The sequence below is a fragment of the Telmatherina bonti genome (genome assembly GCF_933228915.1).
Source record: "Telmatherina bonti genome assembly, chromosome: 16".
Lineage (NCBI taxonomy): Eukaryota > Metazoa > Chordata > Actinopteri > Atheriniformes > Telmatherinidae > Telmatherina > Telmatherina bonti.
Window position 1 is genome coordinate 21178914 of NC_136614.1, and position 27041 is coordinate 21205954.

The 27041-nt window shown below is 39.2% G+C and overlaps 3 protein-coding genes across 4 annotated transcripts in view; 2 read left to right on the top strand and 1 right to left on the bottom strand.

The window, feature by feature from the left end:
- Positions 1 to 2869: 2869 nt before the first annotated feature.
- cmtr1 (cap methyltransferase 1) lies at positions 2870 to 13579 on the top strand. 2 transcript variants are annotated; one of them, XM_079255937.1, is made up of 24 exons: positions 2870 to 3033; positions 3941 to 4042; positions 4428 to 4591; positions 4768 to 4926; positions 5038 to 5130; positions 5449 to 5520; positions 5665 to 5759; positions 5849 to 5921; positions 6027 to 6225; positions 6316 to 6434; positions 6523 to 6619; positions 6707 to 6839; positions 8193 to 8372; positions 8456 to 8512; positions 8609 to 8666; positions 8783 to 8851; positions 9076 to 9207; positions 9904 to 10029; positions 10133 to 10224; positions 10624 to 10692; positions 11847 to 11894; positions 12019 to 12131; positions 12286 to 12394; positions 12515 to 13579. In XM_079255937.1, the coding sequence occupies exons 2-24, from the start codon at positions 3946 to 3948 to the stop codon at positions 12648 to 12650; spliced, it is 2490 nt and encodes an 829-aa protein (XP_079112063.1). In that variant the 5' UTR covers positions 2870 to 3033; positions 3941 to 3945; the 3' UTR covers positions 12651 to 13579. The 2 variants fall into 2 exon arrangements, with proteins under 2 accessions (XP_079112063.1, XP_079112064.1); XM_079255938.1 differs by lacking the exon at positions 2870 to 3033 and adding an exon at positions 3046 to 3206.
- A 1101-nt stretch (positions 13580 to 14680) lies between these two features.
- hebp2 (heme binding protein 2) lies at positions 14681 to 19628 on the top strand. The gene is made up of 5 exons (XM_079255041.1): positions 14681 to 14742; positions 14941 to 15083; positions 16574 to 16712; positions 17312 to 17492; positions 17629 to 19628. Exons 2-5 carry the CDS (start codon positions 15009 to 15011, stop codon positions 17813 to 17815), a joined length of 582 nt encoding a protein of 193 aa, XP_079111167.1. The 5' UTR covers positions 14681 to 14742; positions 14941 to 15008; the 3' UTR covers positions 17816 to 19628.
- A 1719-nt stretch (positions 19629 to 21347) lies between these two features.
- Positions 21348 to 27041, bottom strand: part of nhsl1b (NHS-like 1b) — a 47959-nt gene continuing 42265 nt past the window's right edge. The window contains exons 6-7 of the mRNA XM_079255779.1: positions 26158 to 26290; positions 21348 to 23818 (exon numbers count right to left, since the gene is read on the bottom strand). Coding sequence (XP_079111905.1) covers positions 23149 to 23818; positions 26158 to 26290 — 803 coding nt within the window. The 3' untranslated portion in view covers positions 21348 to 23148. The remainder of the gene's footprint in view (positions 23819 to 26157; positions 26291 to 27041) is intronic.

Below are 27041 nucleotides of genomic sequence, written 5' to 3' on the forward strand. Positions count from 1 at the left end.
ACCTTTCTCATTCCAGCGATGGTCTTACCATATGGGAAAAGCCGTGCCAGAGTGTCCATTTTTGTCAAGTTTGTATTCATATTCAACCAACCCATAACAGCTACTGCTTGTGTTTCAATCCTCTGTTGGTTCGAAGACTTCTGAGAATTATGAGCCAATCCAAGACAAGCCCTGAAGTCAGATATAAATCCAGTTACTTTCTGAGGTTATAGTTGTTTTAGCAGTTGTCTAGTTGAAATTGTTCCTCTAAGTACAGAAGTTTTAAAAGTATAGTGAAAAAGAATTTGCTTTGTTTCGAAACTGGAAGCGATGCTATTATCTCTTAGTTTATGAAAAGAGTATTACATAAGAGCAACTTTGTTTTTAATCTTGATCTAAAAAACATGTTGAAAGGTTGATGTTCTGTTTACACACATGACCCCAAAAGATCTTTTTGGAACATTTAAACAGGAACTCAGAGACACAGATAATGAGGTGTTGTTTCTTGTTACCAAAGTTTTTTAAATCCAGCAGCGGGTGTCCGAAATACCCTCCAGAGTGACTAGGAACGAGGCTTTCATGCTCTTGCTGTGAGGATCCAATTATAGGGCATGAACCTGACCCTGGAGCACTAAGACAACTTGAATGCAAATCCACTTAAAGACTTGCTGCTGCATTCCTCAATCCTAAATCCTACCATGACTCAAACAGATATAGGTACATTGTTTCCAGTGATGAATCAGTAATGTCCTTAAAATGACAGTTTTCTGAGCAGATCAACAACTTTGTAATTAAGGAGTTAACTTATAATAATCTATATGATCTGTAAGGGCCAGGCACACTAACAATATCATGAGTTTAGATCTTAAAGGGACAGGTTTACTTGTCTACACTGCAACACCAAGTTCAAGAACACAAAGATGTGCAGGACCTTGTCTCTAGAGCTCAGAGGTTGTTATTAGAGCTTCAAGTGGAATTTCCTCCACTATTGCGCCACTGCAGATCTCCTGTGGTATCTAAGACTAATCAGTAATCTGTCTACATAAGAAAATTGTTTAAAGGCATCTTACGCACCTGGAGGTATCTAATATATCCAGGGGTCAGTCGAGGGATGCGAAAAAACATTGTTGCTCTCTTTAGTGCTTCTTCGTTGAGATTACGCTTTGCCTCTGTAGCTCGCCCTCTGGACTTCCTGCAAAGTTTACCCCTCTGCTTCTTTGGCCTCTGTCTTCACCACAAGACTGAGTGCGGCAGCAGCAGGAGCTCTACTTTGTGTTCACAGACACAAACACACACACTCCTCACTCACTCAGGTTGGACAACACACGTATGCTTTGTCATGCTCTTCCTCGAGGAAGCCTGGTCTCAACAGGTGGTATATAAAGCCTTGGTGTCCTTGCTTAAGCTGATCACATGGTATGTTTGTGCATGTCTTTGTTTGTACCTGCATTTATGTCAGTGATGGATTAGCAGAACCACTGGAGGTACATTGGATAATTATACTTGTGAGGGAAGTCCTTTGCCAAGCAACTAAGGTAGAAACTCATGATCCCATCAAGGGATGACAAGGAAACATTGTAATGACGTCTGGTAGGTCATTTAAGAATTGAGAACAATTAAAGGCTATCCTCATTGTGACGACAACGGACAGGATTCTGACACACGTGTACAAATACACCAGAAGTACAAAAACAAGTCTTTCATCATTTTTATTTAGTTTAATTATGTATTGTATCGTACTCCAACTAACAAAATTTTTTTTTAAAAAGTTGTGATCGTATGAAACTGCAAATAAATAGATAAAAACTTTTTTCCCAATCAATTTAGTTTTATTTATTAATATACATCTGTTTGAATCACATTCCCCCCCAAAAAGTGGTAACAGCATAACATTTCTAGCTATTCTTTCTCACAACATTTGAAAGATGTTATCACATCAAATCTTATCAGCATTTAAAGAAAGCATTGAATTGTTGTAGATGGTTCTTGTAACATTTTCACTGCAAATGCACTGAAAAGTATGAAACATATTTATTATTGGGGACATTTTAGGACAGCCAACTTCAGTCGACACACTCTTATTATGTGAGCGTGCCTTTGCAATATGTACAAAATGTAGTTTTGCGTTGTCTTCAAAATGCTTTGACATCCCTGAAAGTGATGTCCTCTTAAAAGTAATGTATGTTGCTTTAAAAAAAACAAAAAAAAACAAAAGAAAACTCTGTACATCCTGAATTAATCCTGAAAAGCAAGAGTGTAAATTAATTTAACCAAGGAAACTAATATAACCCCATGCCATAACAGAGCCTGGTTTTTGAACTTGTTGTTGATGATTACCTAAATGGTTGCTCTTGTCTTGGGTTTGAAACACATAATGTCAATTTTTTTTTTTTTTACAAAAGAGATCTTATATATTGTACACATTGCCAAAGTTTCCCCACACTAATCTATTGTTTATTGTCAATATTTGTTTGTATTCAGAAATCCCATCTAAATTGTATTTCAATTTATTTAAAAAAAAAGATTTGTTATGGGGTTCTCTTTAAAAAATATTTCATTCATTGATTAATTTGTTTATATATTGATGATTGATATACCAATTGGGTTTTTTCTTTCTTTCTTTAAAAACAAAACAAAACAATTTTTTTTTTTCCATTTTTGACCCCCCATCCCGCTCCCATTTGGTGGTTGTACATGTAAGTTGTTCTCCTTTATTTGTGTAGGCTGAAATAAAGGACATTTTAAAACTCTTTGTTTCTTTCTGTCTTTTTTTTTCTTTTTTTCTTTCTTTGGAAACAAACCAAAGAGAAAAAGTGGAAAAGGCATTCGCTTGGACGTTTCTAAAGGATATGACGTCATTACCATGCGTCATTTGACACAGAAGGACCAGTGGACGGTCTGAAAACATAACGCGGGCCAGCGTTATCTCCACATTTATGTGCCACAAATTTTCCACGCAAATAAAACTAACTGGAATTTTTATAAACACATACGGAAGTGACGTTCTGTCGATGTTGTTTCACCACAGAAGAGTGAAGTTTACCCCCTGAGCTGGTAAAAACGAAATAGCTGGCTAATGTGTCAAGCTAACAGTTATAGCTACTTAGTTTCGTTTTCCTGAAAACAATAATCGGCGGAGCGTTTGCTCTCGCTGGGTTTTTCTGCAGAAATATACATGTTAGACTGACATGGGCCTGTCTTCAAGATTTATACAACACATCAACTTGGTAATTTTAGATTTACAGATATTTTTATACTGTAACTGTATTTGAGCAAGGTACATCCATTGATTCTGTTTATTTACACCTCCTTCAACTAAATTTAGTGGCACAGGGAGCAGTAACTGGGGCTAGATCTCCAAAATATACAATGAAATTGTTTAAGATTAAAATCCTTTTCTGACTTGTCCTGTACGGAAGCTCTGCTGCTATGTCTGAAATGCGATATCATGATTGAAAACCATTTGCATATCACAAAGGTCAAATGATAAATTCCTTCTTAATCACTTTTAATTAAGCATTTTAGCGAGTTGGTCATGGCAGGTTCCTTGTTTTTCATGTTAAATCTGTATCTAATAAATGACTTAATTAAGTAAACGTGCATAGCTTATCTTGTACTAAGCAGCCATCACAGCTAGAGCCAACAGCTGATTCTCAACCAATTCAAAGAGTTTGAAAGTATTTACAGGTTGCTTTTTATTGAGAAGTTTGGTGTGTTTTGTGTGTGTGTGTGTGTGTGTGTGTGTGTGTGTGTGTGTGTGTTAACAGGATTACTTGAAAAGATGTGGAAAAAAAATGTACCTCTAAACAGAGAATGGCTCAACAAAGGAGTAATAGATAGTTGATGCGTATCATAACTTGCTCCATTTATGGATTCAGTTTTTGGTTTTGTTTTTTCTTTGTTTTTGTTTTTTTTTTTAAAGTCTTGGCTTGTCATAATTGCCTTCTCTGCTTTTTCCCAGCTATAATGAAGCGAAGAGCTGCAGCAGTTTTTGTACCACTGCAAGGGACAAAGAAGCGTCGAGAAGACAGAAGCTCAGATGAAGAATCACAGTCCAGACAAGGTATTTACTTTATACAAGACTGTTGCACACTAGGATGAAATAAAACTTAATATAGTTTCCCCTCAATGTAACATGTTGAGATAAGAAAAAAATAATTGCTTATTCATACCTCTATGCTTATATGAAATTGAACAAGTTGATAGCAGAGTGATTTGTGATTAGGCAGCTAGCTGGTGCCCAGAAAGTTGACCCTTGTGATATATCTATGCAAAGAGTTGCAGCTATATTTAGATTTTCACTTATTTATGCTGTTGCCGTTGCTACTCTTAACTTACTGTGATGTTCTGGCCTTTACAACATTTTTAAATCCCCCACAAATGAAAACTTGTTGTATTTTAATTTCTTGCACTTGTTTTATATTTAAAAATTGCATATATGTCCACAGATTCTAGCCAAAATGACTCCCTCAGTGATAATGAAGACCACAGACCGGGATTCTCCCTGCCCTCCATGTCATCATCGTTATCCTTTGATGCACAAGACAATGATGGCTCCAGTCAGAACTCCTCAAAGTTCTCAATGTACAACAGCGTGTCCCAGAAGCTCATGGTAACATCATTGAAACCTCCTTAAACTGAGTCATAATAGTTTGTGTTGCAGAATTTTGAATAATTTTTATATATTTCATGTGATTCATTTCAAAAGTTGTTTATTCAAATGGAACAAAGATGTTTATTCAATATTTAATCAACACTCTTGTTGTCTTTTACCTGTTACACCTTTAGGCCAAGATGGGCTTTAGAGAGGGTGAAGGTCTGGGGAAGTTTGGTCAAGGTCGCAAGGAGATTGTCGAGGCTTCCACCCAGCGAGGCAGAAGAGGTCTCGGCCTCACACTACAGGGTTTCCAGGGAGAGCTCAATGTTGACTGGCAGGATGAACCAGAGGTTGGTAAAACTAATAACCAGCATTTATTTTTCATGAATCTTGTTTCATTTTAGGTTTGAAATTGGATCTTTTTTTGTTTCATCTGTCTCTCTTTGTGTTTGTTCACACAGCCCAGTGCTGTGGAGAAGGTCGACTGGTTTCCTGAATGCACCACAGAGATCCCAGACGCAGATGAATTGAAGGACTGGATGACTGTGGGAGCGGTAAATATGTCAACGCGGACACTTAAATTAAAAAATGCTTACATATACTATTTACTTACTTTATCAAATCAAGTTTATTTGTCTTGACCAAAATTCTTTATTATCAGAAGCAAACATTAAAAAGCAATAAAAGAAATATACAAGCAGATACAGTAAAAGTAGTTTTTTTTAAAAGTTTTTAAAAGATTAGGATCACCCAAAGGCTTTGAAAAATACATAACTTTTCTATTTACACTTCATGATATTTATGGAGGTATGTAAGGTATTTATGGTGGTATTTTACTTATTTGTATTTAAGTCTTGCTTATGACTCTTCAGAGAAAACTTAGGATTGAAGATGAAACAGAGTTTTGCTCAGAAGATCTCCTGCACACACTTCTACGGTGCAAGGTGAGTTATATCGTAAAACAACCTGTTAACTTCTACTGGAAGCTTTCGACATTACCAACAGAGAATTATGTTGTCTTTTATATAAACACTCGTAAAAAAATATTGACACTTTTGTTCTCATACGCTCACTGATATGATATTTAGACAGTGTTTGATGACCTGGAGGGTGAGGAGATGAGGAGAGCACGAACGCGCTCCAACCCCTACGAAACGATTAGAGGAGGTATCTTCCTCAACAGGTCAGTATTTGTGTAGTAAACTCTCGGCAGGACAATGAGCATCCTATGAAGTATTAATCCATGTTATATTATGTACCTTCTATGTTTAGGGCAGCTATGAAAATGGCCAACATTGACCACTGCTTTGACCATATGTTCACTAACCCAAAGGATTCTGAAGGGGTGAGTGTGTAACAGCTGAAATATGACATATTTTAACTTTATTTAGATCACAACATACAGGCCCGTGTAAACAGATGGTGAGAGAAAACCTCTGTCATTATGTAGAAACCTCTGACAAAGGACCGGGAGGGTGAGCTTCTGTACTTTGGTGACGTCTGCGCAGGGCCTGGAGGCTTTTCAGAGTACATCCTGTGGAAGAGACGCTGGCATGCCAAGGGCTTCGGCATGACGCTGAAAGGACCTTGTGACTTCAAGCTGGAAGATTTCTATGCAGCTCCGAGCGAGCTGTTCGAGCCTTATTATGGTGTGTTAATAAGACTTGCACATCACACCCAGGAGCAGAGAAGCAGGTGATAGATGATTCAGTTAATGCTTGACGTCTTATGTGTCTCAGGTGAGGGCGGGGTGGAGGGAGATGGTGACATTACTCGGCCTGAAAACATGACAGCGTTCCGTAACTTTATCATGGAGAGTACAGACAAAGGAGGGCTGCACTTTCTCATGGCGGATGGGGTAAAAAAAATACTTCTGAAGAGTGTTTTAGTAGTGATTATTTTGCTTTCAAGCAACTAAAACTTATCTGATCTTATGCTCGGTGCAGGGTTTCTCTGTGGAAGGTCAGGAGAACATCCAGGAGATCCTGAGCAAACAGCTGCTGCTCTGTCAGTTCCTCACAGCTATCTCTACACTAAGGACAGGTATGTGTGTGCGTGTGCATGCTTAAGTTACCTAAGCAACTAACATACTTGTTGCTTGTGTGTTATTTTGTTTTTTGTGTTTTACAGGAGGACACTTTGTCTGTAAGACTTTTGACCTCTTCACCCCGTTCAGCGTGGGTTTAGTCTACCTTCTCTACCTCTGCTTCGATAGGATTTCACTCTTCAAACCTGTCACCAGCAGGCCTGCCAACTCTGAGAGGTGGGCAATAATTTTGTGCTTGTGTTTGCTCAACAATCACAAAAAAAATTATCAAAAAGTTTGAGCAGGGCCATTTTCACCTCTGTGTTGCATCCCTTTTCTTTTTGTTTGGGAACTAATGAGACCAGTCGCCAAACTTTTAGAAAAGGAATGATGTCCTCTTGTTTTTTTTTCATGAGTAGTGAAGGTTTTCGTTTGGTAAAGGTTAATAGCAAGGCTCTTTGACTACAATGTCATTCTGTTGTAACAGATGCTTGATGTGTGTGTTTTTTTTTTTTTTTTATTGTTTTGCAGAAATAAGTCTTACATAAACAAAAACATATGTTTCTGTTACACTTGCCCATACCGGCATTGATGGTGCCTTTCCAGATGTGCCAGCTGCCATTTAGATACTAATGAATCCACATACTGTCAAAAATGCAGGCTTTTCAACTCACTGTTGGGAAAAAACAAGTCCCTCTCCTCTTATTTTAGTTGGTCTAAGACCATGAACAGTTTTTCCACATTGCTTTAGTCACCTAAAAATGAGTTTTAGCTCCGAGAACATGATGACTTTTCTTGATACTGTTCATGTGTAGTTTTTTTGCATTATAGAGCATTAAACTGCATTTGTAATCGATACAGTGAACTGTGTTTACTAACGGATGATCACATGACAGAGTCATGTCTCATTTTAATGTAGTTCCACCTGACACTTTAGATCAGGGATCGCCAATCCTGGTCCTCAAGGACTGGTGTCCTGTAGGTCTTCAAGTGTCCCTGCTGCACCGCACTTGATTCAAATCAATGTGTATTTAGCAATGTATATTTAGTCTGAGCATGAATCAGCTGTGTTCCATCAGGAACACTTGGAAAACCTGCAGGACACTGGTCCTTGAGGACCAGGGTTGGGGATCTCAGCTGTAGATGATAATGTAGATGAGATAATATTAATGTGTTTGCAGTTTTACATAAAGAAACTTAATTCTGAAGTTACTCCACAATTTGTAGATGCAGTTTTAGCAGGTTTCTGAAGCTCTCCTTATTAACTTGCTCTTTTATACCTAATCACATTGCTGACTTGTTGCCAGGTAACTTCATTAATCTAGTTTTCCAACCTTTTATTGCGCCCTCCCAGTATTTTTTTAGACATTGTGCTGGCATCAAATTAAAAATGTCACTCTCTGCATTCAACATGTTTCCTGTGTTCTATTGTTATTACAATGTTTATTTAGGATATTTATAAGCGAATGATTTCACTACATATGAACTGTTTGTTTAAAGGCAATGTAAAAACTGTCTCGTTCTTTAGGGTGTACTGCTGTTAAAGGAGTTGTGGCATATCAAGTAAACTGAACCTTTGCTCCTCAACAGGTACATAGTTTGCCGCGGTCTGAAACCCGGTTCTGATGCAGTCAGACAGTACATGTTCAGAGTCAACCTGAAACTAAACCATCTCAAAAACTCGGACAGAGATGTCACAGATGTGGTTCCGCTGAGTATCATTAAGGAGGACGCAGACTTCTTCCAGTTTATGGTCAACTCTAATGAGAGGTAGAGACACAGTTTTCACAGTCTTCAACCACTAAATATTAAGCAACGTGACTAACACAGACTGTATTTGACTGTTTCTGCAGCCTCTGTGCAGTCCAGATTAAGGCCTTAGCTAAGATCCATGCTTTTGTTGTAGACCCGTGAGTAACCACTGTTGTAACTACCTATGTGTTCATGAATGGATGTTTTTTTTTATATCTGAAATTGAAAATGTGACACTGTGGTGATGTTGTTAGGACGCTCTCAGAACTACGGCAAGCTGACATCAGAAAGGAGTGCCTCAAGCTTTGGGGGGTGAGTGCAGAAACTCATGTCTGCTAAAAGTCCAGCAATACTAATAGGCTGTAATGTTTTGTTTCATTTAATTGTAAGTTAATCATACATTTTACAGTTACTTGTGTCCCTTTCAGGTCCCAGACAAAGCAAGAGTCGCTCCCTCTCCATCAGACCCAAAGACAAAATTCTATGAGCTGATAAAGGTCAGAGAAAAACAGCAATAATAGGAATATAGCATGTTTATTTTCAGCTTAAAGAAAAAGACTTGGTTCAGTCTATGGTGTAAAGCTTTAATACAGCTTTAATTCATTACTACATTTTTGAGCATGTGTGTATCAGTTTATGTTTCGACTTTTCCAGTAATGTTATAAGTTTGTTCATTTAAAATAGTCTGAACTTAATCGCCTCTCCTCCTTTTGTGCTTCAGAATTCAGACGTGGATTCTTTTCAGTGTAAACTGACTCAGTTAAACTCCAGCACGCTTGAAAAGTTGCGCCACATTATGGACCACAGGTGCATTGTGGGAGGTGGAGAGCAGATCTTTCTTCTTGCGCTGGGAGTGAGTTGGTCCTTAACTTGTGTCTTATCACCCTCTGATAAGTGACTATAATATCAGAATCAGAATCAGAAAGACTTTTATTGCCATTGTCTTTGAACAATTCACAGACTAGGAACTTGTTTCGGTGATAAGGTGCTGAATAATAGGAAATTATAATAAAAACACTGAATAGTAATATAAAATTAGAAAGACAGCTATTTTACAGCGATTTTACAAATAAGGCAAGGCATGCAGAGAAATGAACATATATACAAACAAACTTTTTTTTATTATTTTTAAATATATAATAAAAGTAAAGGTAAAAGTAATTTTACACACACAGACAAGTTAATGACAGATGATGCGATCAAAGTGAGCGGTTGATTCTTGAGCAGCTTCTTGAGCTGAGTTTGAGAGTTGCAGGGTGCTTCTTATCAGCTGTACGGAGGGTTGATGTTCGATCGCATCTTGTCAGTTTAACACAGTATTAGATCAGCAGCAGGAAAATCAGACAGAAGTCAGTTATTATATGAGATTATTCCTCTTTATATAGGGTCTTTATATACAGTTGGTACACACAGCAACTGTATTTAAAGTTGCTGTGTGTACCAACAAAGATTTTTGTTGATTTCTAGTGAGAACAATCGTAGAGATGCTTGGTTATATAAGCTGTGAATGAAGCCATTCTTATCCTCTGCTTTCTGTTTTATCTTGTAGAAGTCTCAGATATACACATGGGATGGAAAGATGCCTGTACGCTGGACTAAAATAGAGAGTCTCAAATTGGAGCTGCCAAGGGATACACTCCTCAGCGTAGAAATTGTCCAAGAGCTGAAGGGCGAGGTGAGAGGAGCAGAGTCTTTATAGCTCCAGTTAGAAACTTTACGTGGAGATGGACCTGAATAGACTCACTTCTGAGCTTCGGCTTCTTCTGTTCCCTTCTCAGGGCAAAGGTCAGCGCAAAACCAACGCAGTTCATGTAATGGATGCTCTGATACTTAACGGCACTGATGTTAGGGATCAGCACTTCAACCAACGGTATGATGTTGCCACCTTCATCCTTACAGATGTAGCTCTCAGACTCTTTGATTGGTTACTCCACCAAAAACGGAAGATTATGTAAATTTCTGAAAAAGAATAATTAAAATTCTCATGTGGGTTTATTTTTGTTTTCTTATGTGAAGCATCTTCATAGAGTTTTTTTCCTACATGATCCTGGTCATCTTCTAAATTAATATCAAGACCATTTACAGTGTTTTGGCGACCAGTTTGGAAACCACTTTATATGTAGCTGATCTGCTTTTATAAATGTTCTCATCTTATTGCTACCTTGTTCCTGCAAATGCTTGCAAGTTACCGACTTGACAAACATCAGTCAAACGATATTAATCCTACAGTGTTCATATTGTTTGATTTGGCATTTTATTTGATTTTCAGGATCCAGATGGCTGAGAAGTTTGTCAAGGCGGTTGCTAAACCCAGCAGATCAGACATGAACCCCATCAGGTACTAACTGGAGTGAAGTTGTCCTGTTTGAATGCTGCTAGGGTATTTATGGGAAATATTTCAGACTACAAAGGTAAAAGGTGACAAAAACCCATGAGATAACTTAAATAACCACATAGTTTAAATCCAAATGCCACTTTATATTTTTTAAATACTTTGACCGCCTGGTTATTATATATTGAATCTGATAGTTTTGTTAGTTCAAAGTCCACACAAAGCGTTAACATTTTACTCCTGAACCTCTAGTCGGCTTTTTTACATCACCTAAACAACACAATAAACACATTCGTGCCTGCACAGAAGCTGCTTTCATATGTCTCAAAGAGTAGCGGCTGCCCTACATATTGCTGTTATGGATTAACAGCCAGACAATCCAAGCAGACTCGTCCTTTAGGGAGAGGAAGAGGCCAAATTGCTTAACAACCTGACAGCTCGCTGTTACAACCATGAAAACAGCAAAGTTAGTTGTTGCTGAGCTTTTTATAATGATATGACTTTGGTTGCCAATAGTCTTTTTGAGTTTTCCACGTCCTGGATATACTGGTAGAGAAACCTTTGCCAAATACTCAATTAAAAATATGGATAAAGTCTTGATAAGATGTAAGGTGTTTTACAGGTTATAGTTGGTGGTTATTCTTATATTTAATGTGTTTTGCACAGATGTTAAAGCACACTGTGTCTGTTTTGAATATTTAAATAATTTAATGTTACCTTTGTCACATTTATGTCGTATTCGGTGAAGGATGTTTACTCTTAGATTGAAAATCTGTCTCTCCCAATAGACCTTGAGCTAAAAACCACAGTAACCATGAACTTTAGGACATAAATAACAAGTGTGCTTTCTTCAGTCCCCCCTCTCAACCTTGGTTGTGTAAGAACAATCACTGATAAGGCTCTTGCCTGAATAAACACAAAAGACAAGTGTTGGATTTTCCAATCTCAGTTTATACATCTTCTCTACTTTTCTTTAGTCATGACCTGGAAAGTTGTTTCAGGATCATTTTACTGGAATTGCTTTGAGGCAGAAGCTAAAATAAGAGGGAAGAAAAATACTTATCATAAAAACTGCTGTTAAGACCTCCAGATAAAGAATATGTATATGTTGTACATGTGCATTTTATTAGTAAGAATTAAATTGTGTCATGTTTTTCCAGAGTGAAAGAAGTTTACAGGCTGGAAGAAATGGAGAAAATCTTTGTCAGGTAAGGATTACAAAGTGTCCCATTATCCGCCTGTTGATTGTATATCAGCATTATTATGACTAAATGTTTACTAAAGCAAATGTATTGAAAGATCATAATTTATCCACCATGTTTCCTCATCCAGACTTGAGATGAAAGTTACCAAGAGTTCAGGAGGCGTTCCTCGCCTGTCCTACACTGGAAGAGACGACCGACATTTCCTTCCAAAAGGCCTTTACATCATTAAGACTGTCAATGGTTTGTTTATATGTACTGCAGCTTGTCAACAGTCTTGTGGGCAGAATGTATTAATGGTGTTTAGTATCAGAGATGTCGGTGTGTAGCACATGTTAAATCAAGAAAAAAAATGACGGTGAAGGTGTTTTCTTTTTTAAAATTTCTCTCCCCTCAGAGCCGTGGACGATGGCATACAGCAAAAACTCCAAAAAGAAGTTTTTCTTTAACAAATTAACCAAGGAATCATCGTATGCAATGCCACCAAATTCTGCTGCTCCCTTCCAGTATGTATCCGCCTTTTTTTTTACATATTTATAAGATGATATACGTTTCCATTGCAGGTGTAGATACATATTTATTTGTAGTGTAGCTGTTATAAAGTTTACTCTTGTTGTCTTCTTCAGTGTCTGCCACTCTGAGCGGCTCTTCTGGGCATGGGTGGATGGAGTGATAGTTCATGATTCTCAGACTCGAATGGACCCTGAAAAGCTGTCCAAAGACGAATTCCTGTCCTTCATCCATCGGAATTACCAGCTCTAAACGAGTGACAGATTCCCAGAGCTTCTTCAGCTGCAAACTGTACACAGAGGCCACTAAGTTATAAGAGTGTAATGCCTGTGTAATGCCTGTAATTCACTTCATTGATCAATATTTAGTTTGACAATGAATCAAAGATTATTAAGACATTTCAGCTGACAATTGTTTTGTTCTCTTTTTGTTTTTAGAAAAATGCTTTTTTTTTGTCCAGTTAAATGTTGATAAATTCCTACATGACAATTATTGAGATTTTATCTCTGATCAGTGGGTTTATTAGCAGCTTCTAACTGGTGTTCTGTAGCTGAAGTGATTGTTTTCTGCTACTCTGAGCAGTAATGTGGATAAACCTGTTTGCCCCTATGCCTTTTTCACTGCCCTCTGCTCTATAAACTGTAGCCTCGTACAAAAACAAGACTGAATAACCTGCTCTTGTCTCTGCCATGCCTTGCATTTTCCTGTAGATCTAGTTTTACAATTTTCCTTTGTTATGCTTTGTTGTGTGTTTGCATAAATCACAGTAGCAGTGGCATATAAAAATATAATAGTTCAACTGTACATTTGTGTCTGTTAACACACTGTACCTCAATACATCTGCTATCTCTCTGCCTTCACAGAGATGAAGGTCTCTTTGCTCAGCTTCCCACAATAACAGGCTTCTGCTCCTGCAGATCTCTGGCTGGACTTTAGAAACAACCAAAATGTTAATAATCTGGTTTATCCTCCCCATCATTTTACTCATTAGTCCAGATGTAGCAACTATCTCCTTTCATCTGCAAGACTTGCAAATTTAAAATATTCCCTGTTGGGTTTCTTTGGGCTCCTTTTTTCTTGTTGTGCCTGGCATGTGCTGACAGCAGCAAATGTGTTGTTTTTCTTTTATCAAGTGAGCTCTCAAAGTGATGTAAATAATGCAAGTAAATAAATGGGAGATTTTGTTCCCATAGTGTGTTTTCAACTTCTTGGTTCATCATCTGAGTAAACATCATGCTGACATACCCATAAAATGTGCACAGCATATGACATATGTAAACTTTTATTTCTTTTTAAGTTAGTTTTAAATAATATTGAAAGTTATTCAAAATCAGAAAGATCCTTAAAAGTGCAAAATAATTTTTTAAAAGTTGCTTACATAATGATACAAATTTCATGTTTATATGAGTGTGTGAGATATTGTTTATGTATAGTTTTGCATATTTATGAGCAAATACAGAATAAATCAATTTTAAAAAATTAGTGAAAGTGTGGCTAACTACAAAGGGAAAAACCTAGATAAGACATTTATCTGGGATGCAGGCAGAATAAATTGTTACCATGGAGACAGCTCAGCTTGCCTGCAGAGGAGACAACCAACATGGGTCAGTGTTCAAGTTGTTTTACACTCCCAGTCAGAAATAGGTATATTTAATGACAGCAAAACATCTAAATAACTTCCCCGCCAATCTAGTTTTTTATTTTTTTTTTATTTATTATGCTATGTAATTTAACTGCGATGTTTGTATTGGGTTTTGTTTTTGTTTTGTTTTTTTTTAATTTATTTGTTTTAAATAAAGTTTGTTACTGAACAACATTGTACATTGAAATGACTCTTCTCTTTCCCATTTCTGGATATCTAGGCCCAAATTCTTAAATTTTATGGCTTTACATCCAAGACTATAGCTCAACATCAAGGCCTGCACTCTGATTTTCATCTGTCAGCTGAATTTGTTTTTAATGAGTGGTGTCGACCATAACATTGATAGTTACAAATAAATCGTCCCTTGGCCAGAATTATTTGCTTTTTGTGAACATTATTTGCAGTGCACATAGCTAATAGGGATTAAACATATGGGTTTTGCACGAGCGCAATAAATGTTTTAACATAATTTAATTAATTCTTGGATTAATTTGTTTTAGTAACTGCACAGTATTAAGGCAAAATCGTCAAAAACGTTTGAAAAGGTTTTCATAAAGACGTCTCTAGTGGACAAACGTCCATGACGTTTCTGACGTTCAACCAATCAGATCGTAGACTCTTGTGACCGGAAGCGATGTTACAAAACCCTGCAAACACACGCCTCTCCACACCTTGTCAGAAGCCTACAGCGCAGCTGCAGAGGTAATTTTTGTGTGCTTTTTTTCTGTATGTAACAAGTTAAATGATCTTTTTTTTTTTTTTTCTTAACAGCACATTACGCTGCTTCGCCAGCTGCGATAGCTGAAGATAAGACTATCGGACGTGTTAATGTGCTTTTCTCTGACGTCTGTGTGATGTTCTGCACTGTCTGACGAAGTCTTCTGCTTTACATAAATTTAGGAAACAGAGAAAAGTGAGGTTTTCAGATTTATCCTGCCTGGAGGAAAGCGACCCGCTGCTCGTCAGTCATGCTGAAAGCTGTAGGACAGGTTTTGTTCTCAACAGGACTGCAGAATCCTAAATTCACAGCAGAGGAGAAAAAGGTAAATAATTACTGGTTATCTCGTAAAAGAAAAATAAAAAAAACCTTGAGACCTTTGGCATGAGTTTAACTCACCAGTGTTGTAACATATTGTGTGACTGAACACATGAGTATCATGCTTCAGTTTATTGTGGGCAGTTAGAAAACAGCAGTAATTCTGGTTGTATGTTGTTTATCAGAAATCGCAGACATGGGTGGACTCCAACTGTTTGTTTTTTTTGTTTGTTTGTTTGTTTGTTTGTTTTTTTATTCAAAAATGATAAATTAAGCAACTTTTTGTATTTCTATTTGCTGGACAAACATGCACCTTGAACATGTAACCTTTGTGTTGGTAGTTTTTTTTTTTCTTTATTTGTTTTTTTCAGTGTTGCACACATATTTTATGCTGGTTATACATGACCAGTCATGACAGTTTGACCACCAATAGGTAATCAATTCTGCTCATCTTGTTACAGTCTGTGTTCTGCTGGGGTGAAAAAGCATCCTCATTTTCAAATGGTTGCTTCTCTGCTCCCCATCCAAAACATTCTTGGGGGGGGGGGCGACCGACTACCCCCGACTACCCCCGACTGGATAGCAGTGAGCACTGGAAAGTCTGCCAAGGGAAAGCTTGAATTATGGTTACTATTAAATTAATTAACTGGTTAGAGAGCAGCATATTATGTAATAAGTACATACATAAACACTGACGATGTGTACACGAGCGTTCAAAGGTTTAGAGAAAGTCAAATTAAGTTCAGCTTTAAAGGTTATAGTGCTTTTCAGGTATGGTTATTATTAAACCATCCACCCATTTTCTTCTTACCATTTAGTCCAATAAAGGGTTAGTGGGAAGCTGGAGCCTATCTCATTAATCATTGGGTGAGAGACAGGATACACTCTGGACATGTCACCAGTTCATCACAGGGCCAAAACAGAGAAACAATCAATCATTCATTCTCACACTCCCTCCTGGGAACAATTTGTGTTTGGATGGTGGGAGGAAGCTGGAGAACCCAGAGAGAACCCACGTATAAACGGAGAGATAATGCAAACTCCACACAAGGCCGCTGTTAGAACTTCCCCCAGCCGAGGCTTGAACTAGCAACCTTTTTGCTGTGAGGGCATGGTGCTAAACATAATTTTTCTTAATATCATAAAAGAAAAAATAGAACAAATTATTGCAACATTTAAATTTCCTTCAGGGATGAATCAGGTCTTTCTAGTTTGTTTAACCCCTGATTAAATTTTTAATTAAAATGTTTGTGTTTTGTATTATCATCCTTTTTTTTTTTAAATAGTCAATTAAAATAAGCAAATGAATAAACAAAGCAGCAGGTATTGTTACAGAATTGCAGATGAATGCTATATGTTGACCATTATCACTCATTTGGAGATTTTTTTTATTTTTATTTTTTTTTGGAATAATCACAAAGCAAATATGTGATGATCAATGAGAAATATGCAAGCAGTTGTCAGCTTCATCAATAATGAATTTGTGTCAACATTCAGCAGGGGCAAGACTATGAGATTCGTAACTACCAAGCTACTAAGTGGATGAGCACCACTTTGAGTGGGATGCAGTGTGACGCTGCCATGTCTGCAGGCTTCCGCAGGCTCTTCAACTACATCCAAGGCAACAACCAAAACAGTGAGTTTTCTTCTCATTTTAAAACTATTGAGTCTGTACTGAAGGTAAAAATAACATCTCCCACACCTTTATTCTTCTTTTCGACAGCAGATTACTTTAATACTTCTCTGCTTCCTACCCTTCTTTTCATTATTATTATTATTATTATCAGGTTTTGTCAACAAATCCAACAAATATGCTGTAGAATCATTTTAGTTCAAGACAAAAGAGCTGATTTAAATAAATGTAGGAGATGGTGCACTTTAGTTGCTGCTCAGCAGTTTGCAACAACGCCACTACCTTTTTGCATACTCAGCAGTTTCCTGCAGCAATATTGATGAGAATATAAATTGTCTCTGCTGTTCACAACGAAGGTTTGCATTGGAAGGAAAATATAATCTAAAAGGTTCAGTCCTTGGGGTTAATATACCCACCATCTTTTAGGTGCCATTATGCACCAACATTTTCATCCACCAGCTGGCCACTGGTTGTTTGTTTTAGAAAATCTGATGTGTGTGCGCACCTCAGTAAATTTGATCTCAGGCCAGAGTAGACACTTGTTACACACATGCTGTTAGTCCTAGTTGTTTCTACAAGTGTGTTTGTTGCTGCTTTGTTAGAGGTTAAGGTAGATATGACTGCACCTGTGACGTGCCGTGTGGTCCCCGGAGCTGGACCAGCCTGCGAATCCAAGTTTACTGTGTCCTTCTACATCCCAGAGGAGCATCAGGCCAACCCACCGTTGCCGAACGACCCAGAGGTGTTTGTGGAAAACAGGAAAGAGTTCACAACATACGTTAGGTATAATAGAAACAAATAAAGCTAATCTGTTTGGGCTTTTGCCAAAAAAAAAAAAAAAAAAAAAGATTAAATCAAGACTTTTAGTCCTCCATGTGCTCATCTTTGTCTTTCTCCTTCTCTTCTCCCATCTTATCAGGACATATGGTGGTTTTGCTAATGACAATACAAGGCGAGAGGAGCTCCTGAAACTTCTGGAAAGCCTGAAGAGGGATGGCGTTGAATATGTCGACAGCCCATACTACACAGTCGGGTATGACAGCCCTTTCAAGCTGACCAACCGCAGGAACGAGGTCTGGGTCCTCAAAAAAGCAGAAGAGCAGTAGAAAGAAAAAACAACAAAAATCACATCCTGCCCAATTAACTGTAGTTTGAAATTACATGTAGCAATAACTGTTTAAACATGGTCGTTTAGTTTTTCAGTGATGTTGGAAAAATTCAGAGAAAAAAAAAAAAAAAAAAAAAACCCTCACGTGACAAGTGCCCGCAGAGACAGTCTGTTGTTTACTGTGGAGAAATCAGTGGTTGCAGTGAGACCATGTATCCAGCAGGTGGCGCCAAATAGTAAAAGGGAAAAACCAGAAGTGCCTCATAAAACATTTTTACTCACAAATTGAAGATACAGTCAATTCCAGCTTTTGTGTTCTGATAGTTGTGATTACAAAAGATAGATTTTAGTAGTGTGCAACATTTTTGTTCCCATACAAATTTAAATATCAACTGAATAATGAAAGATGGAGATTTAAAGGGAAGATTAATATTTTTACTTCTAAAATCACAGTTGAGGCTTATTAATTTAAAATACACTCAAAATGTTTTCTGTATTTCATATTATTATATTTTTAGTACCATTTCAACAATGTCTCTACAAAAACGGCGATGCAAATGTAAAATAAATTTTAGGGATGCACCGATATCAAATTTTTTCAATAACAAAGTATTATTGCCATCTGATTACTTGCATATGTCAAATGCTGATACAATGCCTAATAAATCCCATTACAGATCACTGGTCAGGAGTGTGAACCAGAATGTCATATGAGTGGTTAATTGTGTGGAAATATTGAATGGGTCATCCTGTCGCCTTCCTTAGGAGGCTTAAAAACTGTCAGTCTTCATAAACAAACAGGATGAAATGGTTTTGGTGGATCACATACACAGCTGAGACAAAGCACCTACATGTGCAAAATAAGCTTCTAATAACCAGATAAAGCCAAATTCTGATTATGGCATAAAAATAACTTTGCTTTTCTGTTTTAAATAAATTGTGTGAATTCATTAGCTTGAGCTATTTAAATTAATGTTAATTTTGACAAGCCTAGTTTTGTAAGAATACACACACATGCACAGTTTCAAACCTGTACCAGGTAATGGTATCTGTGTATTCCTAAAAAATATGAACAGTCACAACTAGTTAAGGAGTGATGTGCTTAGATTGAAAAGTTACTGAGATGAAAACTGAGAAAACTTGCTTTTCTTTTTGTTTTTATGTGTACTTAGTGGATTTTAATGACTTAATTCAACTGCGTTTGAATAAGTTTAACATAAACACAGTTTACTGACGTTTTCAACACAAAATCGTCTGTTAGACGGGAATTTCAGATGCAGAATTAAACATTTCCTACATTAATATTTGGTGCATCTATGAGTGAAAAAGCCTCAGTTGATGTTTGGAAACTTTTCATACCGAGACTTGGTGTGGTGTGTGTCCCGTCTTTTCAAACTTTTAAATGATGAATCTCCTCAGGTACGAGAAGGACCAATTCCAGCTACAGAGTTTAGTCTTTTCACAGCTGTCTGATGTTTTTGTAAGGCGTCCACCTGTCTGACTGTCAGTTTCTGGTCTGAGATTTGTGATGACTTGTGACTGAGTCAATGAATCTGTACCAGTTGTATCACAGAAGTGTCTTCATCTATCGTGTCTGTCCATAACAAATGATGGATTAATGAGCATGGGGTTACCTGGCTGTGTGGTGTGGCTCAGATTTCAGAACATTTTTGGTGCCTTATTGGTGCAGAATATTGCCATAAAGTAAAGCATAACAACTAATGCAAGCAGGTATTTTTATATGTTAATGATTATGCCTTTGAAGGGAAGATACAAAGCAAATGATAATGTATAAGCAAGGATAATGTATAAGCACTTCACATTTTGACATGAGATTGTACAGAATATAAATTATGTTATCAATAAATGCAACTAATCATATTAACAGTTATTTTGCTATTTTTTTTTCTCCCTCTCCAAGATTTTTCTAGGGATTTTTATCTGCCATGAAAAGATGTTCAGAGTCTGGTGATTGTGACCTTTCATTGGCTGAATTAGATCCTTGCCCATGTACACTTCGCCCTTTATCCTCTCAGCTTCATCATCCTCAGGTAGATGTCTGCTGAGTCATTTATTTTATTTTTGGCAGCATTGTTCCCAATATCAGGTTCAGACGCTCAGCAGAAATCCTTTTTTTTTTTCCTCTTTACCCCTTACAACACACACACACTGTTTAGTGGTCAGATGTGTTGTGTGAGCTGAAGCACTGTAGAAGGCAGATGCATAATGAGGATCATTGTTTTAATCTAACCACAGTTGTGCATTTTATCAGCCAGCCTGCAGTCTGAGTCTATGTGGAGGACGGGTGTGAAATTTCTTGGACATAAATAATTTTCTGGTGGCAGATGAACAGTGGAGCTTCACTGTGCATGCTTTAGCACCTCGTAGTGCCGTTTCTGCAGGCTTTTGGATTAATGAGAACTATTCTTTCTTCCTCCACACATTTTACTTTACTGCAGCAAGTTCTTCCAATATTGTCACTTGTTTCCAATTTTTCAAGTGTGGTTGGAGAAGAAATCATTTAAAAAGATTTTTGTAATGTTTAAATATAGAGTTTGATGTTCTTTTGAAACATTGTCAGATTTCTGTCTTTGTGTTTTGGAGACAGGAACAGACACCTCCCGTTGCCGGAGTTTAATGTAAAGAAAAGCGCTATAATGAAACTTAAAACATGCCGGCTTTGAGTGCATTTTTATAGCCTGGTATTATCTGGGAGGAAATGTATTATGCACAAAGTAGTTCTTGGTTTGAGGGTGCAAATGTAGAAAAATTATTGATAATATGAGGTTAAAGGGGGGGAAAAAAGGCTTCTTTACACAAATCTTACTTTCTAAGCCAAAAGAGCTGTCGCAGCACTTGTTGATCAGTCTTGAGGGGTCTAACACAGGTGGTTTTTATTTTCTGACTTTACTCACGTCGATAAAGTTGATCGCTTTCATTTGTCGTGTCTTGTAAAGATAGTGTATGGGTGTACTTGAAAACAAAAGCACAGGGGAGCAGTGAAGTGTCAATAGTGTGATTATAGCTGGGAGGAGTTGGTATTGATTCCCAACTGACAGCCAGATGGAGGCAGCATCAGAGGACAGGTGACTGCTGAATCAGGGGTGAAAATACACTGAAAATAGTGAGAGGTGCTCTATGTTTCTGTTCCCTTGAGAAATGGCACAGCAGTATTTCTAAGAGGTTGCTTTTTAGGCTGTAAGGAGTGTTGAGAGTCAGGACGGCTCAGTGTGGCATGGAAAGGTCTATTAGGGGCAGAGGCTGTAATTCAGTCTAAGTCCTAATAAGATGTCCAGAAGGAGACATAACTGATGACCCGAAAGGACAGGAGGAGGGGTTATAGATGGCCTCTGGAGCTCTCCAGATGACAGACGAGTTTGGGTACCATGGAGACAGCACTAATGAGGCTATGATTTGGGATGTCAGGCAGGCAGATGGCTGTGAATCACACACACATGACAGAGACGGGCTCTTTAAATATCACCTTGTTTTTATTATACAGACATACACAAGAGCATTAGCAGCCTGCCTTCAGCTCGACTCCCACTTCTTTTCTATCTCTTCATTTTGTCACAATCTCTCTGGGATAGAGACATTTTTCATCATGAGATGGTCCTGGACCCAGTGTTCAATCAGTCAGGCGGGAGCTGGGTGGCACACTTTGGTCACAGGTGATTAAACCCCAGGGTGCTGCCATTTCAAGCCTGTCTCCTCGCTTTGACTCCTATCAGATCACATTTACTCAGCTGTGAGTACCAGTGTGGGATTTGCAAGATTTAAGATTAAGAAAAGCAGAAGGACATAGCATAAATATTGCTATTACTGCATTTTCAAAGCACCTTTGAAAGAAAATAAGTCTGGATGTAACTGGTAAGTATGGCCCCTTGATTTCATTTGTATGCTCCTCAACCTTCCTCTCCTGTGTCCGCCGTCCACTTTCTGGTTGACCCTGAACAGTTTACCCCGCTGACGCCCTGCTATGTGAAAATAAATAATCTATAAAAGAAAACCTATCCCTTTCAGAAACACACAGAGCTCTAAAAAAATGTACAAAGTAATTGAAAGTAAACCAAAATGTTACTTAAAACGTCTTTCTCTATGTATTTACAAACAGAACAGTATAAAACTGCCAAGTGTATAAACTTATCAGAAAATGTCAACAGCATTATAGAAATGATTTAAGCACCAAAAAGATCGAAGAGATCTTCTCGGCAAACTGATCATCGGGTGAACCATATGCGTGGGATGTCAGTCAGTCACACACTCAGATTGTATTGAGATCAACATCCAGTTCTGTTTCATTTTAAACTCTTTGGTTGCCCACGTAAAATCTAAAAGAACTGGACAATAAAAATAAGTTTTCTGGCTTTACATTTAAATGTTTTTAACATAACTCATGACAAAACTCTTTAAAACATTTAAAACATTAAAAGTCACACACACATAAAAATAAAAACAAAACAAGAACATATGCACAGAGGAAAAATCTACAAACTAAAGAAATCTTTTAAGTTGTTATGATCCTTTTCACTGAGTGAATTTCCTGTTTTGGCTGAGCTTTTGTGTCGTCCACACTGATCCCATCACTAGGTGGCAGCACTGAGCCCTCATCACTTCCTAATGGACCTTTAAATACAACAGCTCTGCAAGCAAACCCACTGACCTACAAGTAGAGAGCATGAACCCAGTGATAACGCAGCTGAAGTTGTACCATGGATCTGTCCGTTGTACCGCGTCCTCGAGATCATTCCACTTTATTATGACGCTCATAAACCTTGGTGTTGTCCAACACTTTCCAAACCCAACAGGCGAAAAGCAGAAAATGAGATGTGGAGTGAGGGAAAAGCACACTTTCTTCTATTCTTTCCAACTACTTCAGCTATGCATCACCACAGCAGTGAAGTTAATGCTTTGTGACTTTGCAATTCCTTCAGTACACCTTAGTTTGCCATCGTAACTTTTTCTTCAAAAGCAACTCAAAGGATGATTTAAAAAAAAAAAAAAGAGAGAGAAAAAGAAACTTAACACCAAGCATTAAAGAATCACTAGGTTTTGTTTTTTTTTAAAACAAAAAAAGAATCGCCAAACAAAGGAGAATGAAATCATGCCAGTCTTGAAAACTGGAGCAGAACCAGTTCTCCACTTCAGACCACTGTCGACAGTCCATGGTAAGGCGACTGCTGGACTTGCATCAGGACCGGACACGTCCACAGTGCCTTCAGAGGCAGTGCCAAGAGGGTTGGGATCAGGAAGGCATCTCTAGGGGCCTCCTCTGGCTCCTCTTCAAGCCTCCTGCTTAGTTACAAAAGTTCAGGAAGTCGTCTTGCTCTTTTAACTTCTGCTGTCTTCAGATAAAGTGCCATTTGAGTCTTTGAACACATAAAGTGCCTCAACTGCTGGTCTGGTCACACTTTCTGCGGTATCTCCATACTCGCTCTCCGCTAGCTCCCCTTCGCGCTCGCAGATCACCGTCATCGGGCTGCTGAGGATTCGGCTGCGAGCGTTGTATTTGCTGCTGGCAGCGGAAGGCGGCGTGCGCGAGCGCCCGTACTTTGTCCCGCTCATTGAGAAGGGAGATGAAGTGGGTGAGGACAGAGCCATGGCCTCGTAGCGACTCCACTCATCTGTTGCTCTCTTAGAACGCCCGGGGGAGGTGGAGGGGCTGTGTGGGGCTGTCAGAGAAGAGGGCGAAGCAGCAGGGGAGTCCAACGCTGACTCAGAGCGTGTTCGCTGGAAGCGTGGGTCTGTGGAGCGTAGCATCTCAGTTGCAGACATCCGGAAACTGGTTTCAGAACGGCTTCCCTTTTTGAGGAGGAGGGCCTTGAAGGTGTCACTGCTGGTGCAGGACTTGCGGATGTTGCGCTGGATGGATCCCATCTGACGGGGCAGCGATGACGCGCTCCCCGGAGACATGCCTGTAGGGGTCGACGGTGGAGACTGTGGTTGGCTCCCAGACTTGTCATCTTCAGACTCTTTACGACCCAGAACCTTTCGTTTTGACCTGTTGATGGAAAGATGTGTTAATTAATGACTAGTTTAAAGAAATTCTGCAGTGTGCAAGTTCAAGAAGGGTTAATTAAGCTGCAAAATCAAAACCATTTTTTAACGGAACAGCTGACTGATGAATGTTGGATTTTTTTAAGAAGAAAAAACATCTGAAGGCAGTTTTATCAAGAAACAAATCAGATGAACAAATTAAAATTTTATGCACACATAGTCAATAAGGAGCTGTGAGTGGCTGCACTGCATAAAACAGAAGAAAAATGAGAAGAGCAACAAATTTTGGTTAAATAACAGTGGAAGCTCCAGGTGTAGCACGATAAAATTAACCATGGAAAAAGAAGCTGTAAAAGTAAAGTTTTAATAATACAAAAACGACTCAGCTTCCTATTAGCCTGCATTGTGCGTCAATCCAAGCATTAAAGCGTGGCAATAAATCTGCAGCTGTCAAAATATAGGACATAAGATGCCGGCAGGGAGTCAGTCTTATTTATCTGTGATAGAATCCACACAAAGGGATTACTGCTGCAAAGCCCAAGGTGGCATCGCTGAAGCTGCGCAAACAAGGCTTGCTAATAAAAGGTAAAAGGGCTACTTGCCACTTCGCACCTCTCTAGATAGACCGCATCCCCCCACTGCACCCCCCCGCTGCACATCACAGAGGAGAAGTATGATTAAAGGCACAGAAACTACAGATTCTGTGATAAGGGGAGAGCTGATGGTGAAGGTAAAGACAAGGTCAAACTATAATCCTAAGGTTAGACGAAGAGAAAAAACATTTCTGAGGGCAAATAACCTTTGAGAAAATGAAAAACAAGAAGAGAAGGGCCCAGAGTCTGTGTGAGAATCAGATTTGTCTGATTAAAGACTGCAAAAATGTGGCCTAAATTCAACCTCCACCTAGCAGCATCCCTCTGAGTTCCCATGGCACATTAGCATTACATAAGACTTTTCTCACACACATACACACGTGCATACACTCCCACATACTCACACACACCTGAATTCAGTCAGCCATGACAGCTGCTCCATACAGAACTTGCAGCGCTGCACACAGAAATACCAAAACAACTGGCAGGGAAACAAATCGCAGCTGTGGAGGTGAGCAGGGTTGCAATATGAGACGCAGCGCAGAGCGCTCCATTGATTTCTCTCTCCTGGCTGTATCGCATTTGGATCGGAAGAGCTCCCTCAAGGTAAGTTTTGTTCTCCGCTGCTAAAAGTTTTTCATTCAAGATATTCACCAGTTTGTTCACCCAAATTCAAGAGAGGAGGTGGGAAAATAATAACCCATCAACTGAAACTATCAGCTAAAAACTCTCAAGTGGATTTAAATTTAAAGCCAGATTTAGCACCCCACTTTTGTGCTTATAATGCACATGGATTTTTCTCATGCCAACAGTGCTAGGAGGAAACCCTCACTGCGTCCCAAATCTTTAAAATGATTCAATATGTTGTATTCTCCAGAGGCGTAACGGAGGAGGAGCACTGCCTGCGAGGTGTACACAATCTTCTCATCTAATTAGACTGCACAATAAATCATAGTTGCACACGTGATGCGGGCACCATAAATACATCGAGAATCTGTTCCAGGCGGAGATCCTGCGAAATGAAATCCTCTGATGCTCAAGAGTAGTCTGACTGCTGCCGCACGTGACCGTGAAACGCCAACTGTTGGACTGTATGAGAAATTTATGCATGCTCCCTTCGAAGCATGGAGGCACGTACGCATTATGTCAGAAAGCGCATAGCATGCAGAGGAGAGAGATGCAGAAACAAGGAAACTGAAGATGGGAATTTCTCCAGTGGCCTCTAACCTAGTTTAGGACCAGAGGGTGTCGGAGAGTTAAATAATAAATGAAGCAACAGCCCTTCTTTTCTGGCAGAGAATGAGCAACGCTAATCTGACTACACTGATGAAAGATGCCTCGACAACTATACAATTACTCATTTCGCCAACTGAATTGTCCCTGCACATCCCTTTGCTGTACAGACGGAGAGGAAAGCGGCTCTTTTCTGGGTCGGGAGAGTCCAGAGAGCAGCTCTCTGACAGATGTGCTCGCTTCCATACGGGATAGCACTGGGTAAAGTTACGACTGTGTCGGGCAGAGAGGCGGAGGGACATGGAGGGAGATAGAGGACCAGAAATCCTGGGCTGAAAAAGTGACAAGAGGAAGGCGCTTGGAGTTCAGGGTGATTTAAGAAAGTGAGAAAGTTTAAGAGAAAACAGGTGCAGAGAGAAATAAAAGAGTGACAAGAGCGGAAGAAGCTCCAGAGAATAAATTATAGATTAGAAGTTGGAGCCAGAGCGAAGTGAAGACATAGAAAGACGAACAGTACCTGTGAATGGCGGCAAAGAGATCCTCTGTGGTTCGAGGCCGTGTGGGAGTCGGGGTCACCATGTTCTCCTCGGACGCCCCGTTGGCTGACGGGGCTGGAGACGTTTCCTCCGTGCTGGATTCAAAAACCTCACCTGAGACAGAGAGACAAACTCTTTACATGTCGTGTGTCCATCCTGTCGCAGTAACCTGAAGTGAAGCCCAGCCGGTGCCTGACTGTCCTCTCGCATTCTCTGTCAACACATTCCCTCTCCTCTTCTCTCATCCTCCTCCTTTCAACCTTCGCGCTCACGTCTGAGCTTCAACTGCCTGAGTCGCTGCATGCAGCTGCACTTTACGCACGCCCCATCCTCCCCCCCTTCATCCCCTTACCGGATCAGATCCCCTCCCTCCCTCCCTCCCTCCCTTCTGATATGATGGAGCCCCTCCCCCATCTCCCTCCCACCACAAAAAAGCTTCTCCCCTGGGACTCATGCCCCCTCCCTTACCATCAGAGAGAGAAGATTGGATGGAAAGGGAGCAGGACAGAAGGAAAGAGGCTGAGTTGGAAAGACTGAGGATGAGAGATTAACCCAAAAAAAAAAAAAAGAAGAAGAAAAAGCGGCCGTAAAAATGGATGTTTGAACAGAAGGATGGGTGACGAGGAGGAGTTGAGGAGAAACTGGAGGCTGAGGTGGAATGGGGGGATGTAGAGCAAAATGAAAGAATGGTTTACATGACAGCATTCTGCATAGAAACACTACAAGCATGGGTAGAGGAGCAGGAAGGAGGTGATGATTTCATGAGGCCGTAACGCTGCTGTTCTTGTGATAAGCTGCAACTCCTGCTCCGTTTTCACAGTTTTCAAATCTTTTAAAGCTTCCGGCTTCAAGTTCGGCTTGGTTT